Source organism: Entelurus aequoreus, linkage group LG03, assembly GCF_033978785.1.
Source record: "Entelurus aequoreus isolate RoL-2023_Sb linkage group LG03, RoL_Eaeq_v1.1, whole genome shotgun sequence".
Taxonomy (NCBI): domain Eukaryota; kingdom Metazoa; phylum Chordata; class Actinopteri; order Syngnathiformes; family Syngnathidae; genus Entelurus; species Entelurus aequoreus.
The window spans coordinates 12,985,098-13,001,421 of NC_084733.1; the positions used below are offsets into that span (position 1 = coordinate 12,985,098).

At 37.5% G+C, this 16,324-nt stretch overlaps 1 protein-coding gene across 9 annotated transcripts in view; it reads right to left on the bottom strand.

Moving 5' to 3' along the window:
- Positions 1–16,324, bottom strand: part of slc8a3 (solute carrier family 8 member 3) — a 162,384-nt gene that overhangs the window by 68,075 nt on the left and 77,985 nt on the right. For 2 of the 9 annotated variants that reach the window (XM_062041276.1, XM_062041275.1), the window contains exons 1-2: positions 7,401–7,410; positions 6,989–7,057 (exon numbers count right to left, since the gene is read on the bottom strand). The exons of 5 other annotated variants lie outside the window; for them this stretch is intronic. Coding sequence is in view for 2 of the 4 variants with exons in the window: in XM_062041274.1 (XP_061897258.1) it covers positions 6,989–7,088 (100 nt within the window). In the remaining 2 variants the exon portion in view is untranslated. Of the gene's footprint in view, positions 1–6,988; positions 7,166–7,400; positions 7,411–16,324 lie in introns of those variants that run through there. 2 more of the 9 variants (XM_062041274.1, XM_062041273.1) reach the window with 2 other exon arrangements.

Sequence of the window (16,324 nt, forward strand, 5' to 3'; positions counted from 1 at the left end):
AAATAATTGGAGCCTTGAATAGGTCAATAATTCATTATAACATTGAGTTATTTTTTTCCTTTTTTTTAAAGAAATGGCAAAAAAAGAAAAAAAAACAGCCTGCATGGCAGCTTTGTGTGAACATTGCAACTTTTTCTAGTCAGATTTCACCTCATTCCACTTTTTTTAATGTTTTTTTTTAATTTTTGCAATAGCATTTCCAGAACATGTGGCGGGCCGGTAAACTATTAGCTGCGGGCCGCACTTTGGACACCCCTGTGCTATACAAATAAAGTGGATTGGATTGGATTGGATTTAAGGGCAAACCTGCAATATTAAACATATGTTTAATGTACCCTAAGATTTTTTTTTGTTAAAATAAAGCCAATTATGCAATTTTTTGTGGTCCCCTTTATTTAGAAAAGTACCGAAAAATATCGAAATAATTTTGGTACCGGTACCAAAATATTGGTATCGGGACGACACTAAATGTGAGTCAAAAATAAAAGGACAAAAGATCCAAAAAGGCAGGATGCAGCATGAAGGTGTAGCGGTGAAAAGCACAATGAACCTCGAGGCTCTGATTGATGATCACAGACGGGGGAACCTCCTGAGCACTAATCCAGAACAGGTGAGAAAGGCGAGGAAATGAAACTAACAAATAAGAGCGCTTAAAAGGAAAATATACACCAAAACCAAGAAACAACAAAACGAAAGTCCATTAAAAAAAAAAAAGCGCAAAAAACACAAACAAAGCATTCAACATTTTGGGAATGATAAATTGGAACCCGCAAGCCCCAGGCCCCGAGGCAGACGTGCCATAACCACATGTCCACCGCGCTGCCCCCATCACACTAACAACCTGCACACACACACCTTACATATTCCTGCACTGCAGGTGTGTGTGTGTGTGTGAAGATGGAGCATCCTCTCATCCTCAACCTCTCATCACTGACAGCCTTTATCCTGCAGCCATCCAACATGTCCGCCTGGCAAAAGCGTCTAGCCTTTCATGAGGAAGTCTAATTGGCCAGCGGAATATGGCGGCCGTCTTCAGGAGCTGTGATCTTTCCCGGAAGGGGAAAAACACCCACCAGCACGCACGCACACACACACACACACACACACACACACACACACACACACACACACACACACACACACACACACACACACACACACACACACACACACACACACACACACACACACACACACACACACACATTACTCACACTCTTGTATTCGTTACCTTCTTGAGACCTCCGAAAAATGCCTCCTTCTTTAGGACCACCCTTTCTACATATATAAAGATTTGTATTTACAACATTAATAATATATACATACTATGCAAATGTAAAAAAGCTAGTTGTGAAAAAAAATTTGTTGGAATTTCACAAGAAGAAGGTCAAAATTTTACAAGAAAAACTGAACATCTGTGCAGTATTATGACAAAAGTCGCAATTTTACAAGAAAAGCTTAAAATGTTGGCAATTTCATGAAAAGAGTCGTAATTTTACTCGACAAAAGTCACAATTTTATAAGAAAACTTTAAAATTTTGGCAATATAAACATAATCTGAATTTTTATTGACAAAATTATGACAAAAGTCATAATTTAATTATTTTTTTTTTTTACTATTTTACAAGAACCAACAAAAAAAATGGCAATATTGTGATATGAGTCAGAATTTTACATAAAAAAATGTCACCATCTTGCATTAAAGTAATAATTTAACATAAAAAAGTAATAATTTTACGAGAAAATATTGCAATATTACAGATAAAAATAATCAGAATTTTTCTTGGCAAAATTATGACAAAAGTCATAATTTTATTTAATTTTTTTACTATTTTACAAGAACAACTGAAAAATTGGTGATATTGTGATAAAAGTCAGAATTTTATATGAAAAATGTCACCATCTTGCATTAAAGTAATAATTCAACACAAAAAAGTAATAATTTTAGGAGAAAATATTGCAATATTACAGATGAAAATAATCAGAATTTTTCTTGGCAAAATTATGACAAAAGTCATAATTTTATTTAATTTTTTTTACTATTTTACAAGAACAACCAAAAAAATTGGCAATATTGTGATACAAGTCAGAATTTTATATGAAAAATGTCACCATCTTGCATTAAAGTAATCATTTTACATAAAAAAGTAATGATTTTACGAGAAAATATTGCAATATTACAGAAACAGAGAGAATATGAGAAATTGTTCCCAATTTTATAAGAAAAAAGTCGACACATTGTGAGAAAAAGACTGATTTGAGTTAATTTATTTATTTTTTGAATTTTTTGTTTGTGATTGGTTTTTAATCTTCCTTATTTACTTCAAGTTATTACAGTATGTCTCTATAGACATATTTATTTTTTAAATTAATTTTGGCCAAAGGTGGCAAATTTCAATTTCTTACACACACTTGTTATTACATATGTTGGCCAGAGGGGAAGCACTTAAATTTTTTTACACACACTTGTTATTTCATATGTTGACAGTCAATTTTTTTGGGACCACCCCAATTTTGATAGATTTCACCACCAGGGGGTGCAAATGACACATTCTCTATTAGATGCAATGGTTTTCCGTATGGGGACCATGATTTATGTCCTAACTTGTTCACACCTCCTCATAAGGAAGCTACTTTTCCTTGTTGATGTCTCAAGAAGGATAGAAATACAAGAACACACACACGTACATACACACACACACACGCACACACACACACACCAATTACTCACATTCTTGTATTTGTTACCTTCGTGAGACATCCTTTATAGATATGTAAAGATTTGTATTTACAACATTAATAATATATACATACTATGCAAATATAAAAAAAGCTTGTTGTGAAAAATGAGTTGGAATTTCACAAGAAGGTCACAATTTCACAAAGTAAAACTTAGAATTTTGGCATTTTTATAATAAAAGTCTTAATTTTACTCAACGCAAGTCAAAATTTCAAACGAAAAACGGAATATTTGTGCAATGTTATCATAAAAGTCGCAATTTTACAAGAAAAGCTTAAAATGTTGGCAATTTTATGGAAAGAGTCCTAATTTTACTTGACAAAAGTCACAATTTTATAAGAAAACTTTAAAATTTTGGCAATATTATAAAAATAATCAGAATTTTTCTTGGCAAAATTATGACAAAAGTCATAATTTTATTAGAATTTTTTAAAACTATTTTACAAGAACAACCAAAAAAAATTGGCATTATTGTGATAAAAGTCAGAATTTTATATGAAAAATGTCACCATTTTGCATTAAAGTAATAATTTTACATAAAAAAGTAATAATTTTACGAGGAAAATATTGCAATATTTACGAAACAGAAAGAATATGAGAAATTAAATTTATTTTTTATTTTATAAAGAAATACAATCATGTGTGCTTACGGACTGTATCCCTGCAGACTGTATTGATCTATATCAGGGGTCACCAACCATTTTGAACCCAAGAGCTACTTCTTGGGTACTGATTAATGCGAAGGGCTACCAGTTTGATACACACTTAAATAAATTGCCAGAAATAGCCAATTTGCTCAATTGACCTTTAACTCTATGTTATTATTAATAATTAATGATATTTGCACTTAATTGAACGGTTTAAAAGAGGAGAAAACACGAAAAAAATTACAATTACATTTTGCAACATAGTTTATCTTCAATTTCGACTCTTTAAAATTCAAAATTGAACCGAAAAAAAGAAGAGAAAAACTAGCTAATTCGAATGTTTTTGAAAAAATTAAATAAAGAATTTATGGAACATCATTAGTAATTTTTCCTGATTAAGATTAATTTTAGAATTTTGATGACATGTTTTAAATAGGATTAAAATCCAATCTACACTTTGTTAGAATATATAACAAATTGGACCAAGCTATGTTTCTAACAAAGACAAATCATTATTTCTTCTAGATTTTCCAGAACAAAAATTTTAAAAGAAATTCAAAAGACTTTGAAATAAGATTTAAATTTGATTCTACAGATTTTCTAGATTTGCCAGAATTTTTTTTTGAATTTTAATCATAATAAGTTTGAAGAAATATTTCACAAATATTCTTTGTCGAAAAAACAGAAGCTAAAATGAAGAATTAAATTAAAATTTATGTATTATTCTTTACAATAAAAAAAATAAATTTACTTGAACATTGATTTAAATTGTCAGGAAAGAAGAGGAAGGAATTTAAAAGGTAAAAAGGTATATGTGTTTAAAAATCCTAAAATAATTTTTAAAGTTGTATTTTTTTCTCTAAAATTGTCTTTCTGAAAGTTATAAGAAGCAAAGTAAAAAAATTAATGAAATTATTTAAACAAGTGAAGACCAAGTCTTCAAAATATTTTCTTGGATTTTCAAATTCTTTTTGAGTTTTGTCTCTCTTAGAATTAAAATGTCGGGCAAAGCGAGACCAGCTTGCTAGTAAATAAATAAAATTTAAAATATAGAGGCAGCTCACTGGTAAGTGCTGCTATTTGAGCTATTTTTAGAACAGGCCAGCGGGCGACTCATCTGGTCCTTACGGGCTACCTGGTGCCCACGGGCACCACGTTGGTGACCCCTGCTGTACATCTTCACCATTTACAGTAATAATAACACACAGTGCTGCTAATGAATGATCCATACCACACATCACAGTCTTTAAGTTGAACATTAGTTACTGTGTAACAACAACATTCACACTCTGTGCGTGTTTTTTTTTTTTGTCTAGTCATGCTCTTCTTCATAAAAGCAAAGAGAAGGAGACATTTTTTACACGACGCAAAGAACTCTTCTTCTCTCCCTCCTCTTTTATGTAACACCTGCTGCCAGCGAGCAGCACCTCCCGGCATCGACCAATCACATCCGCTTGGAATTCTCTCTAAACTTGGTCTCCCGAGAGCTGCTTTTAAAGCGCCACGGCCTCCTCCCACGCAACTTAAGTAAGAAACATACAGAGGGATAAATACAACATCGCTGTTCTGTCACTTTATGACAGTTGCGCTGGAAAGGCAATAAAAGGGGAGAAAAGGCCGCAATGCCTCATGGGAAATCAGCGCCTTAATGAAGTGTCCTGCTGATTGTCACCAAGTGCTTCTTCTGCTGTGCTGCTGATTGCTAACACACGTCGCACAAAGGCGACACGCGTTTTGTGTCTGTTTTGATACAAAGTCAGCTCTAAAGTCGACACACGTTTTTGCTTTTAAGGCGTGTTGGGAGGAGAAGAATATGGAAGAACGCCAAGACTCCATGACGTCATCGTCGGCTCTTTTACTACAACTAACATGAACAATGTACAACATCATCATACACGTTCAGTCCTTCAGAACAGCAGAACACTCTGCAGTCCTGCCATACACAACACAGGAAACATGCACTGTAAAAAACTACCTAGATTTCACGGAAAAAATGTTGGCAGCTCAGTCGCCATAAATCTACTATATATATATATATATACTGTATATATATATACATATATATATATATATACTGTATATATATATATACACACGTATACATATATATATGTAACAGTCAGCGTTCTGCGTTGTGTATTTTCTTAGTGAGGCACGGGGATTTATTCACCTTTTTTTGGAAAGAAACAAAAACAGGGCGTCACACACAGTCCACGGCAAACGGAATCTCTCTCCACAGCTCCGAGCGTCAGTGCTCACTCAAATCAATTATATATGTTTAAATGTGGAAATGGAAATAACAATAATAATAATAATAATAATAATAATAATAATAATAATAATAAAGTTAAAAAAAAGCATAATAGTCTCAAATAAATTAATTAAATAAAACACAGTATATAAAATATATACTTCAGCAAATAACAATATATATTAAACAATGGATGTCCGCTAACTTTTTGCAACTCAACGCTAAGAAAACGGAAATGCTGATTATCGGTCCTGCTCAACACCGACATCTATTTAATAATACCACCTTAACATTTGACAACCAAACAATTAAACAAGGAGACTCTGTAAAGAATCTGGGTATTATCTTCGACCCAACTCTCTCGTTTGAGTCACACATTAAGAGTGTTACTAAAACGGCCTTCTTTCATCTCCGTAATATCGCTAAAATTCGTTCCATTTTGTCCACAAGCGATGCTGAGATCATTATTCATGCGTTCGTTACATCTCGTCTCGATTACTGTAACGTTTTATTTTCGGGCCTCCCTATGTCTAGCATTAAAAGATTACAGTTGGTACAAAATGCGGCTGCTAGACTTTTGACAAAAACAAGAAAGTTTGATCATATTACGCCTATACTGGCTCACTTGCACTGGCTTCCTGTGCACCTAAGATGCGACTTTAAGGTTTTACTACTTACGTATAAAATACTACACGGTCAAGCTCCTGCCTATCTTGCCGATTGTATTGTACCATATGTCCCGGCAAGAAATCTGCGTTCAAAGAACTCCGGCTTATTAGTGATTCCCAGAGCCCAAAAAAAGTCTGCGGGCTATAGAGCGTTTTCTATTCGGGCTCCAATACTATGGAATGCCCTCCCGGTAAAAGTTAGAGATGCTACCTCAGTAGAAGCATTTAAGTCTCATCTTAAAACTCATTTGTATACTCTAGCCTTTAAATAGACTCCCTTTTTAGACCAGTTGATCTGCCGTTTCTTTTCTTTTCTTTTCTACTCTGCTCCGGGGTGGACCGCTAGCCTGTCCATCAGATGGGGACATCTCTACGCTGCTGACCCGTCTCCGCTCGGGATGGTTCCCGCTGGCCCCACCATGGACTGGACTTTCGCTGATGTGTTGGACTTTCACAATATTATGTCAGACCCACTCGACACCGAGGATGTCGTTGTGGCTTGTACAGCCCTTTGAGACACTTGTGATTTAGGGCTATATAAATAAACATTGATTGATTGATTGATATTAAGAAAAAGGATCCTTAAATGTGCAGCAATACACCTCATCTTTCCCACCCACATCAATTCTTTTTATATTTTTTATACAACAAACTATGCCAAAAAAACTCATAAGAGACATACCTTTTTTTGGAAAAAAAAAACAAAAACAGGGCGTCACACACAGTCCACGGCAAACGGAATCTCTCTCCACTAAAGAATAAAGAAAAAAATACACACTCATATAAATGCTACAGCGGCACACAAGATGTCCACACAGACACACAGCAGAGCCCCTGACCCGTGCACAAACTCATGAGACGGGAGACCCCGCAACAACTGCAGCTAGCAGTAAGCTAACCAAGCTAATCCACACATCCTTTAGCATACAAAAGTTCGGTTTTTTTTCAACAATTCAACAGCCATTCGGGAATTCAACACACATGCACACCAACAAGTCACAAAACAGTGTGCATTCCCACAAAACACTTTTAAAAACGACAACCAAAAAGTTTATAAAAAAAAACAAAAGGAGAGAGACATAAACGTGACTTACCAGCTCCGAGCGTCAGTGCTCACTGAAGCTGGTCACAAAGGTGCGACGCCAAATCACCCCCCAGGGAAACAAAAAGGTATGTAACGGAAAATAATAGAGTGGAACTTATTTACAATGAAAAAACACTTTTGGGGAAGTTCACAACAAAAAATGTTGTGAATAATTGACCAAAATTAAAATAAAATAAAATAAAATTGAGCTCGGCTACATATATACACACATATATACACACATATATACAGTATATATGTATCAGTGACGTGCAGTCAGTGGAGGCAGGCGGGGCCTCACGTGCCATCATGGAAAGAAAAAAAATGTAAAAAGAAAAAAAAATAATTAAATTGTTATATGTATCCAGTGATTATACTATAAAGTTCACCAGTTTTAGATTATTTTTATTCAAAATCGCTGAATTTTCACATTTGCCGTTCAAATACTGAGAAGAGACTTGCGGTGAGTCACCAGCCAGTTGAGCCTCACCATGGATTGCGCAATGACTCGGCTAACTGCTGGCTTGCTGTGCAGTGAGACCGTATTGCTATATGAATTATACTATACATTTCCATAGTTTAGTTAGCTGAGGTATATAATGTACAGTGTATTTTGTCAACAACTGAATGTGTGTAACGTATTTCTTGTGCTGAGCGATCATAAAACGGCTGCGAAGACACACTGGCTGAGGCTCGCAGTAATCCCGCCTCCTGGTGATAGATAATGCACCCCCGCCGTAGAATGCACCCCCTGACGGGAGTGTTATATCAACTAAAGCCCACACTTAAACTTTCCACGTGCAAGATTGAATCTATTTAAAAAAGTTCTTTAATAAGAAGCCAAAAAGTGCAAAAACAATAATGTTCGTGTTGGAGGAGTTGTGAATGACTGCAGGGCCACAACATTAGGTACACCTGCAGACTGCAGCACGGATTTCATATTTCATTCATTCACAACTCCTCCAACACAAACATTATTGTTTTTGCACTTTTTGGCTTCTTATTAAAAAACTTTTTTAAATAGATTCAATCTTGCACGTGGAAAGTTTAAGTGTTGGCTTTAGTTGATATAACACTCCCGTCAGGGGGTGCATTCTACGGCAGGGGTGCATTAATCCAGCACAACAGCGGCGCATGGACTTCATTTATAAGTAAAGGTAAGACCATAATAACGTTTTTTTTTAATTAAATGTGCTTTTTTGTGTGCTACAGTTTGTATGTGTAAAGTTAAAGTTAAGTTAAAGTAGCAATGATTGTCACACACACACTAGGTGTGGTGAAATTTGTCCTCTGCATTTGACCCATCACCCTTGCTCACCCCCTGGGAGGTGAGGGGAGCAGTGGGCAGCAGCGGCGCCGCGCCCGGGAATCATTTTTGGTGATTTAACCCCCAATTCCAACCCTTGATGCTGAGTGCCAAGCAGGGAAGAATGCTGGTATGAGCTTTTAAACATAACCCGTTAACTGCTGCCAATCAAATGGTGAATAAGATACTCTTTAGGGTTCATATGTTTGTAAATCTGACTGTGATGAAGTCAGTGCCTCACCAGCCATGAACCTCACCGCACGTCACTGGTATGTATATATATATATATATATATATGTGTATGTGTGTGTGTATATACTTGATAGTGTCTTCAAAGTGTGCAGTTCTTTTTAAAAAAATATTAAAATAGGGACTTTTGACGAGGCTTGAACCAATTATTCATGTTTACATTGATCCTTATGGGAAACTGCTTCACTATACAAACTTTTTGGTTTATGAACCATGCTCAAGCACTAATAGGTTCAGAATCAGAAATACTTTATTTATCCCCGGGGAGAAAATTAAGATTTTTCAGCACAATCCCATTCAAGAGCAGACAAACATTCCAGGGAGACAGAACAGGATCAAACATTACAGGGAGACAGAACAGGATCGCTGACAGTAAATTTAGGTTCCACTGTATTATAAAAACAACTAAAAAACACATTCTCTCACTGTCATTACGGGTAATGTGTGTGCAATTTTGAGGACAAAAAATAATTCATTTCTTTTTATAGGCTGTAACGCAGGGGTGGGCAATTAATTTTTACCGGGGGCCGCATGAGCAACCCGAGCACTGCTGGAGGGCCACACTGACAATATTTCAATTAAATTTTGCTTAAATTATTTTTGATATACCGTAAGATAGATAATAATAATATTTTCATTTAACCTAACTTATCTTTATACAAAAGCAGATGGCTTTTGATGGGGTTTTTTTTAAACACTTTCTTACACAACACTTCCTGATGTGTAATACAATGCAAAAATTTCAATTTCTGTCACTTTATCCTGCATCCTCTTTGTTGTGAACGTAGCACGCCTGTAAGGTGATTGGCGAAGAAGGAGGAAGCGTTGCTGTTGCGGAAATGAGGAGTGAGGATAGACGTGCGTGTGGAAAGAACGAGATAAGTTGAGCTGTGTTAGTATAGGTTGCGCAATAAAAGTTTAAAAAGAGCGTCAGACTTGGTGTGCACTTCTTCTGGACGCTACAATTGATGTCAGAAGTGGGATGAAATGCCTCCCAGTTCGCCTTGCCATCAAACTTGGGAGTCTTCATTGAGGGCGGAATTCCCCCATGGCAAGCAGCGTGCGCTGCACCTGTAGACGCTGCCTCTGTCCTTCCCCCCCCCCCCCCCCCCCCCCTCTCTCTCTCTCTGCGGCGTGCTCCTCACGTGGCACGTACCTCCCGATGACGTAGCCGGCTGACCACACAAACAGCGGCAGTATGCGCAAAGTTTTACTTCTGACACCAATTGTAGCGTCCAGAAGAAGTGCACACCAAGTTTGACGCTCTTTTTAAACTTATATTGAGCAACCTATACTAACACAGCTCAACGTATCTCGTTCCTTCCACACGCACGTCTATCCTCACTCCTCATTTACGCAACTCAAGAAGACAACATCAACTTCAGCAGGTGGTTACACTATATTCTTTAAACACAGCAACATGTGTACCACAAATTAAGCACACGGCTTTACCTTTACTTGGCAGTCCATGTCTTGTTGAAAACACGGCATTCGTCATCAACTTTTTCTTTTTTTAGCGTCTCGGGATAACCGTGCATCACTTGTCGCTTTGCGCCTTCACTCACAGGACATACGCACATAAATAACACTTTTCAAAACAAAAGCAGCACAGTTGTATTCATACTTGCCAACCCTCCCGTTTTTAGCGGGAGAATCCCGGTATTCAGCGCCTCTCCCGACAACCTCCCGGCAGAGATTTTCTCCCGACAAACTCCCGGTATTCAGCCGGAGTTGGAGGCCACGCCCCCTCCAGCTCAATACGGACCTGAGACTGAGTGGGGACAGCCTGTTCTCACGTCCGCTTTCCCACAATATAAATACGCTTGCAAGTTCCAAAACGAATGGAAACAAGAATTTCAGTTCGTCCAGGACAGTTCGAAGGGGAAGGTGCCTGTAAATATGTAGAACAGACTTTTCCATTGAACACGGTGGCCGAAATGATATACTCAGTCATGAACGGAGAAGTTAAACAGGACAATACTGCCATCTAATGGATAGCCACCGAACACTGAAATTCAAGTATTTCTTTTATGTAAATAAAATAAAATATATATATTTATAGCTAGAATTCACTGAAAGTCAAGTATTTCATACATATATATATATATATATATATATATATATATATATATATATATATATATATATATATATATATATATATATATATATATATATATATATATGTCTTAATTAGATTATCCAAAAAAATAGTGCTCGATACCTTGGTAGAGCGTAATATGTATGTGTGGGAAAAATCACAAGACTATTTCATCTCTACAGGCCTGTTTCATGAGGGGTTTTCCTCAATCCTCAGGAGACGCACTGTAGACCAAAATCTCCTGAGGATTGAGGAAAACCCCTCATGAAACAGGCCTGTAGAGATGAAATAGTCTTGTGATTTTTCCCACACATACATATATATATATATATATATATATATATATATGTATATATGTATGTGTGATTTTTTCCCACACATACATATATATATATATACATACATACATACATACATACATACATACATACATACATACATACATACATACATACATACATACATACATACATATATATATATATATATATATATATATATATATATATATATATATATATATATATATATATATATATGTATGTGTGGGAAAAAAATCACAAGACTATTTCATCTCTACAGGCCTGTTTCATGAGGGGATTCCTCAATCCTCAGGAAAAGTCTCCTGAGGATTGAGGAAACCCCTCATGAAACAGGCCTGTAGAGATGAAATAGTCTTGTGATTTTTTCCCACACATACATATTACGCTCTACCACGGTATCGAGCACTATTTTTTGGATAATCTAATTAAGACATATATATATATATATATATATATATATATATATATATACATATATATATATATATATATGAAATACTCGAGTTGGTGAATTCTAGCTGTAAATAACCACGCCCCCAACCACGACCCCGCCCCCAACCACCCCGACCCCCCCACCCCAGACCAAGCCCACCCCCCCCCCCCCCCCCCCCCCCCACCTCCCGATATTGGAGGTCTCAAGGTTGGCAAGTATGGTTGTATTGAACGCACGACATAGATGTTTAAAATTTATTTTGTAATTTGTGATTGCCGCTGCACGCACGAGCATACGTCCACACGGAAGTATTACAAATAACGCTTTTCAAAACAAAAGCAGCACCGTTGTATTGCACACTCGAAATAGATACTTTTTAAAATGTATTTTGTAATTTATGATTGGCCTCACGCGGGCCGGACAGGGACGTACAAAGGGCCGGATGTGGCCCGCGGGCCGCAGAATGCCCAGGTCTGCTGTAACGTAACAAAATGTGGAAAAAAGTGAAGCTCTGTGAATACCTTCCGGAAGCACTGTTAAAGCTCATTTTAGCATCGCGCTTCGACGTAACTTTTTCCACGCCAGGCAGAATCCAACAGTTTCTTGCGTGACTCAGCACACACGTGGTGCTTTGTGGAAGCAGCACACATCCGTCACGGAACGTGCGGCGGTGGACGCGGCGTATGACAGCGTGCCCCAGAGAGAGGCGTCTGGGAATAGGACGTTCCCGGGATACGCCGAGCACAGAGGCGGTGGAAACATGCTGACTCCTGCAGCTGAGGAAGACAAAGGAAGAAAAAAAAAAAAAGCAAAGGCAGTGGAAGAAAGAAAATGGGACTTGGTTATCTGGTCCACATGTTTTGTGACTACTCAGCGGCCTCGTGGTTAGAGCAGACCTGGGCATTCTGCGGCCCGCGGGCCACATCCGGCCCTTTGTGCGTCCCTGTCCGCCCCGCGTGAGGCCAATCATACATTACAAAATAAATTTAAAAAGTATCTATGTCGAGTGTGCAATACAACGGTGCTGCTTTTGTTTTGAAAAGCGTTATTTGTATTTCTTCCGTGTGGACGTGTGCTCGTGCGCGATTATGAGTGAACGTGAACAGCGGCAATCACAAATTACAAAATAAAGTTGAAAAAACATCTATGTCGTGCGTGCAATACGACTGTGCTGCTTTTATTTTGAAAAGTGTTATTTATGGGCGTATGTCCGTGTGTAACCTGTGAGTGAAGGTGCACAGCGACAAGTGATGCCCGGTTATCCCCGAGATGCTTAAAAAGTGAAAAGTTGATGACGAATGGCGTGTTTTCAACAAGACATGGACTGCCAAGTATTTCTTTACAGAAATTAAAGGTAAAGCCGTGTGCTTAAATTGTGGTACACAGCTTGCTGTGTTTAAAGAATATAATTTGAATCGCCACTACACGACGAAGCACGAGGAAAAATACCGGAATCTGTCTGATGAAGAGCGACTTTTTGCCATATTTCACACCCCCAGAGATGCAGCTGTCAGGACAAGTTTCGTCATTTCTCACAAAATCGCCAGAAAAAGTAAGGCGTTTTCTGATGGAGAGTTTATTAAGGAGTGCTTATTGGACTCTGTTGCGCTGATATGCCCCGAAGAAGAGGGGCGCATTTGAGAACGTGTCACTCTCCCGACGCACTGTAACAAGGCGGGTTGAGACCATCGCTGGAAACCTGGAGCTTCAGCTGAAGAACAGAACGGCCGACTTTGACTGTTTTTCGCTGGCTTTGGATGAGAGCTGCGATGTACGTGACACCGCCCAGCTGCTCATCTTACATGGAATAACTGCAGACTTTCAAATCACGGAGTAGCTGGCAGCCATGCAGTCAATTAAAGAGACAACCACATGTAACGACTTGTTCACATAGGTAAATGCGTGTTTGGACATGTTAGGACTGAAATGGGACAAGCTGGCAGGTGCGACAACAGATGGTTGTCCAAATCTGACGGGGAAAAATGTTGGACTTTTAAAGTGGAGGCAGGATAAAGTGACAGAAATGGACATTTTTGCATTGTATTATACATCAGGAAGTATTGTGTAAGACAGTGTTAAAAAATAAAACCATCAAAAGCAATCTGCTTTTGTATAAAGTTAAGTTAGGTTAAATGAAATTATTATTATTATTATTTATCTTACGGTATATCAAAAATAATTTGAGCAAAATTTAACTGAAATATTGTCGGTGTGGCCCTCCAGCACTGCTCAGGTTGCTCATGCGGCCCCCGGTAAAAATTAATTGCCCACCCCTGGGTTAGAGTGTCCGCCCTGAGATCGGTAGGTTGTGAGTTCAAACCCCGGACGAGTCATACCAAAGACTATAAAAATGGGAGCCATTACCTTCCTGCTTGGCACTCAGCTTCCAGGGTTGGAATTGGGGGTTAAATCACCAAAAATGATTCCCGGGCGTGGCCACCGCTGCTGCTCACTCCTCCCCTCACCTCCCACGGGGTGATCAAGGGTGATGGGTCCAATGCAGAGAATAATTTCGCCACACCTAGTGTGTGTGTGACAATCATTGGTATCTTAACTTGAACTTAAACGACACTGGACAGTGAAGTGGTTAGAGACCATTAATTATGTCACTTTTTAGGTAGAGAAAATCCTCATTTCAGTCATTTTTTTTCATAAAATAGTTTTTGAAGTGTGTGGTTGCTGCAGCCCGACACACAGATGTTAGCGACTATAAACGACATCAATTGTCAGGACGTTGACCCGGCTGTTAACATCACGCCCTGGCACGCCCTCGCCGGATGAAATTAACAGTCGGCCTCTCGGCGACCCTGCAGCCATTGAAGGCGTGGAGCAGCCGAGCTTTAAATTAACGCCGAGCAGACGTTTTGTGTTTTTGGGCCGACTGCCAGCATCTTTATGAGCGACTGGATTTCCTCTTGTCCCCAATAAGTGTGAAGGAAGAGGTTCAGCTGCAGCCCCGCCGTGCACACCTTTTAATATACACCCGTTTTACGATGTACCTGTTGTTAACACACCTGTTTTTACGACACTTGTTTTACTTGTTTTTAACACACCTGTTTTAGAATATACCTGTTTTACTACACATGTTTTAAAATATACCTGTTTTAATACACCTGTTTTAGAATATACCTGTTTTACTACACCTGTTTTAAAATATACCTGTTTTTACGACACATGTTTTAAAATATACCTCTTTTTTAACACACCTGTTTTAAAATATACCTGTTTTTACGACACTTGTTTTCAATCAATCAATCAATGTTTATTTAAAATATAATAATAATAATAATAATAATACCTGGGATTTATATAGCGCTTTTCTAAGTACCCAAAGTCGCTTTACATGTTAAAAACCCATCATTCATTCACACCTGGTGGTGGTAAGCTACTTTCGTAGCCACCGCTGCCCTGGGGTAGACTGACGGAAGCGTGGCTGCCAATCAGCGCCTACGGCCCCTCCGACCACCACCTATCATTCATTCAACATTCATTCACCGGTGTGAGCGGCACCGGGGGCAAGGGTGAAGTGTCCTGCCCAAGGACACAACGGCATGGTAAGAGGCGGGGAGCGAACCCGCAACCCTCAGGTTTCTGACACGGGCGCTCTACCCACAACGCCATGCCGCCCCATACCTGTTTTTTAACACACTTGTCTTAAAATATACCTGTTTTTAACACATTTGTCTTAAAATATATCTGTTTTAATACACCCGTTTTAAAATACCTGTTTTTAACACCTATTTTACTACACCTGTTTTAAAATATACCTGTTTTTACTACACCTGTTTTAGACTATACCTGTTTTACTACACTTGTTTTAAAATATACCTGTTTTAATACACCTGTTTTAAAATATACCTGTTTTTAACACACTTGTCTTAAAATATATTTATTTTAATACACCTGTTTTAAAATACCTGTTTTTACACACCTATTTTACTACACCTGTTTTAAAATATATCTGTATTTACTACACCTGTTTTAAAATATATCTGTTTTTACTACACCTGTTTTTACTACACTTGTTTTAAAATATATCTGTTTTTAACACACTTGTCTTAAAATATATCTATTTTAATACACCCGTTTTAAAATACCTGTTTTTAACACACCTGTTTTTACTACACCTGCTTTAAAATATACCTGTTTTTACTACACCCGTTTTAGAATATACCTTTTTTTAACACACCTGTTTTTACTACACTTGTTTTAAAAATACTTGTTTTTAACACACCTGTTTTAGAATATACCTGTTTTACTACACTTGTCTTAAAATATACCTGTTTTACTACACCCGTTTTAAAATACCCTATTTTAAAACACCTATTTTACTACACCTGTTTTAAAATATACCTGTTTTTAACACACTTGTTTTTACTACACCTGTTTTAGAATATACCTGTTCTTAACACACCTGTTTTAGAATATACCTGTTTTACTACACTTGTTTTAAAATATACTTGTTTTTAACACACCTGTTTTAGAATATACATGTTTTACTACACCTATTTTAAAATATACC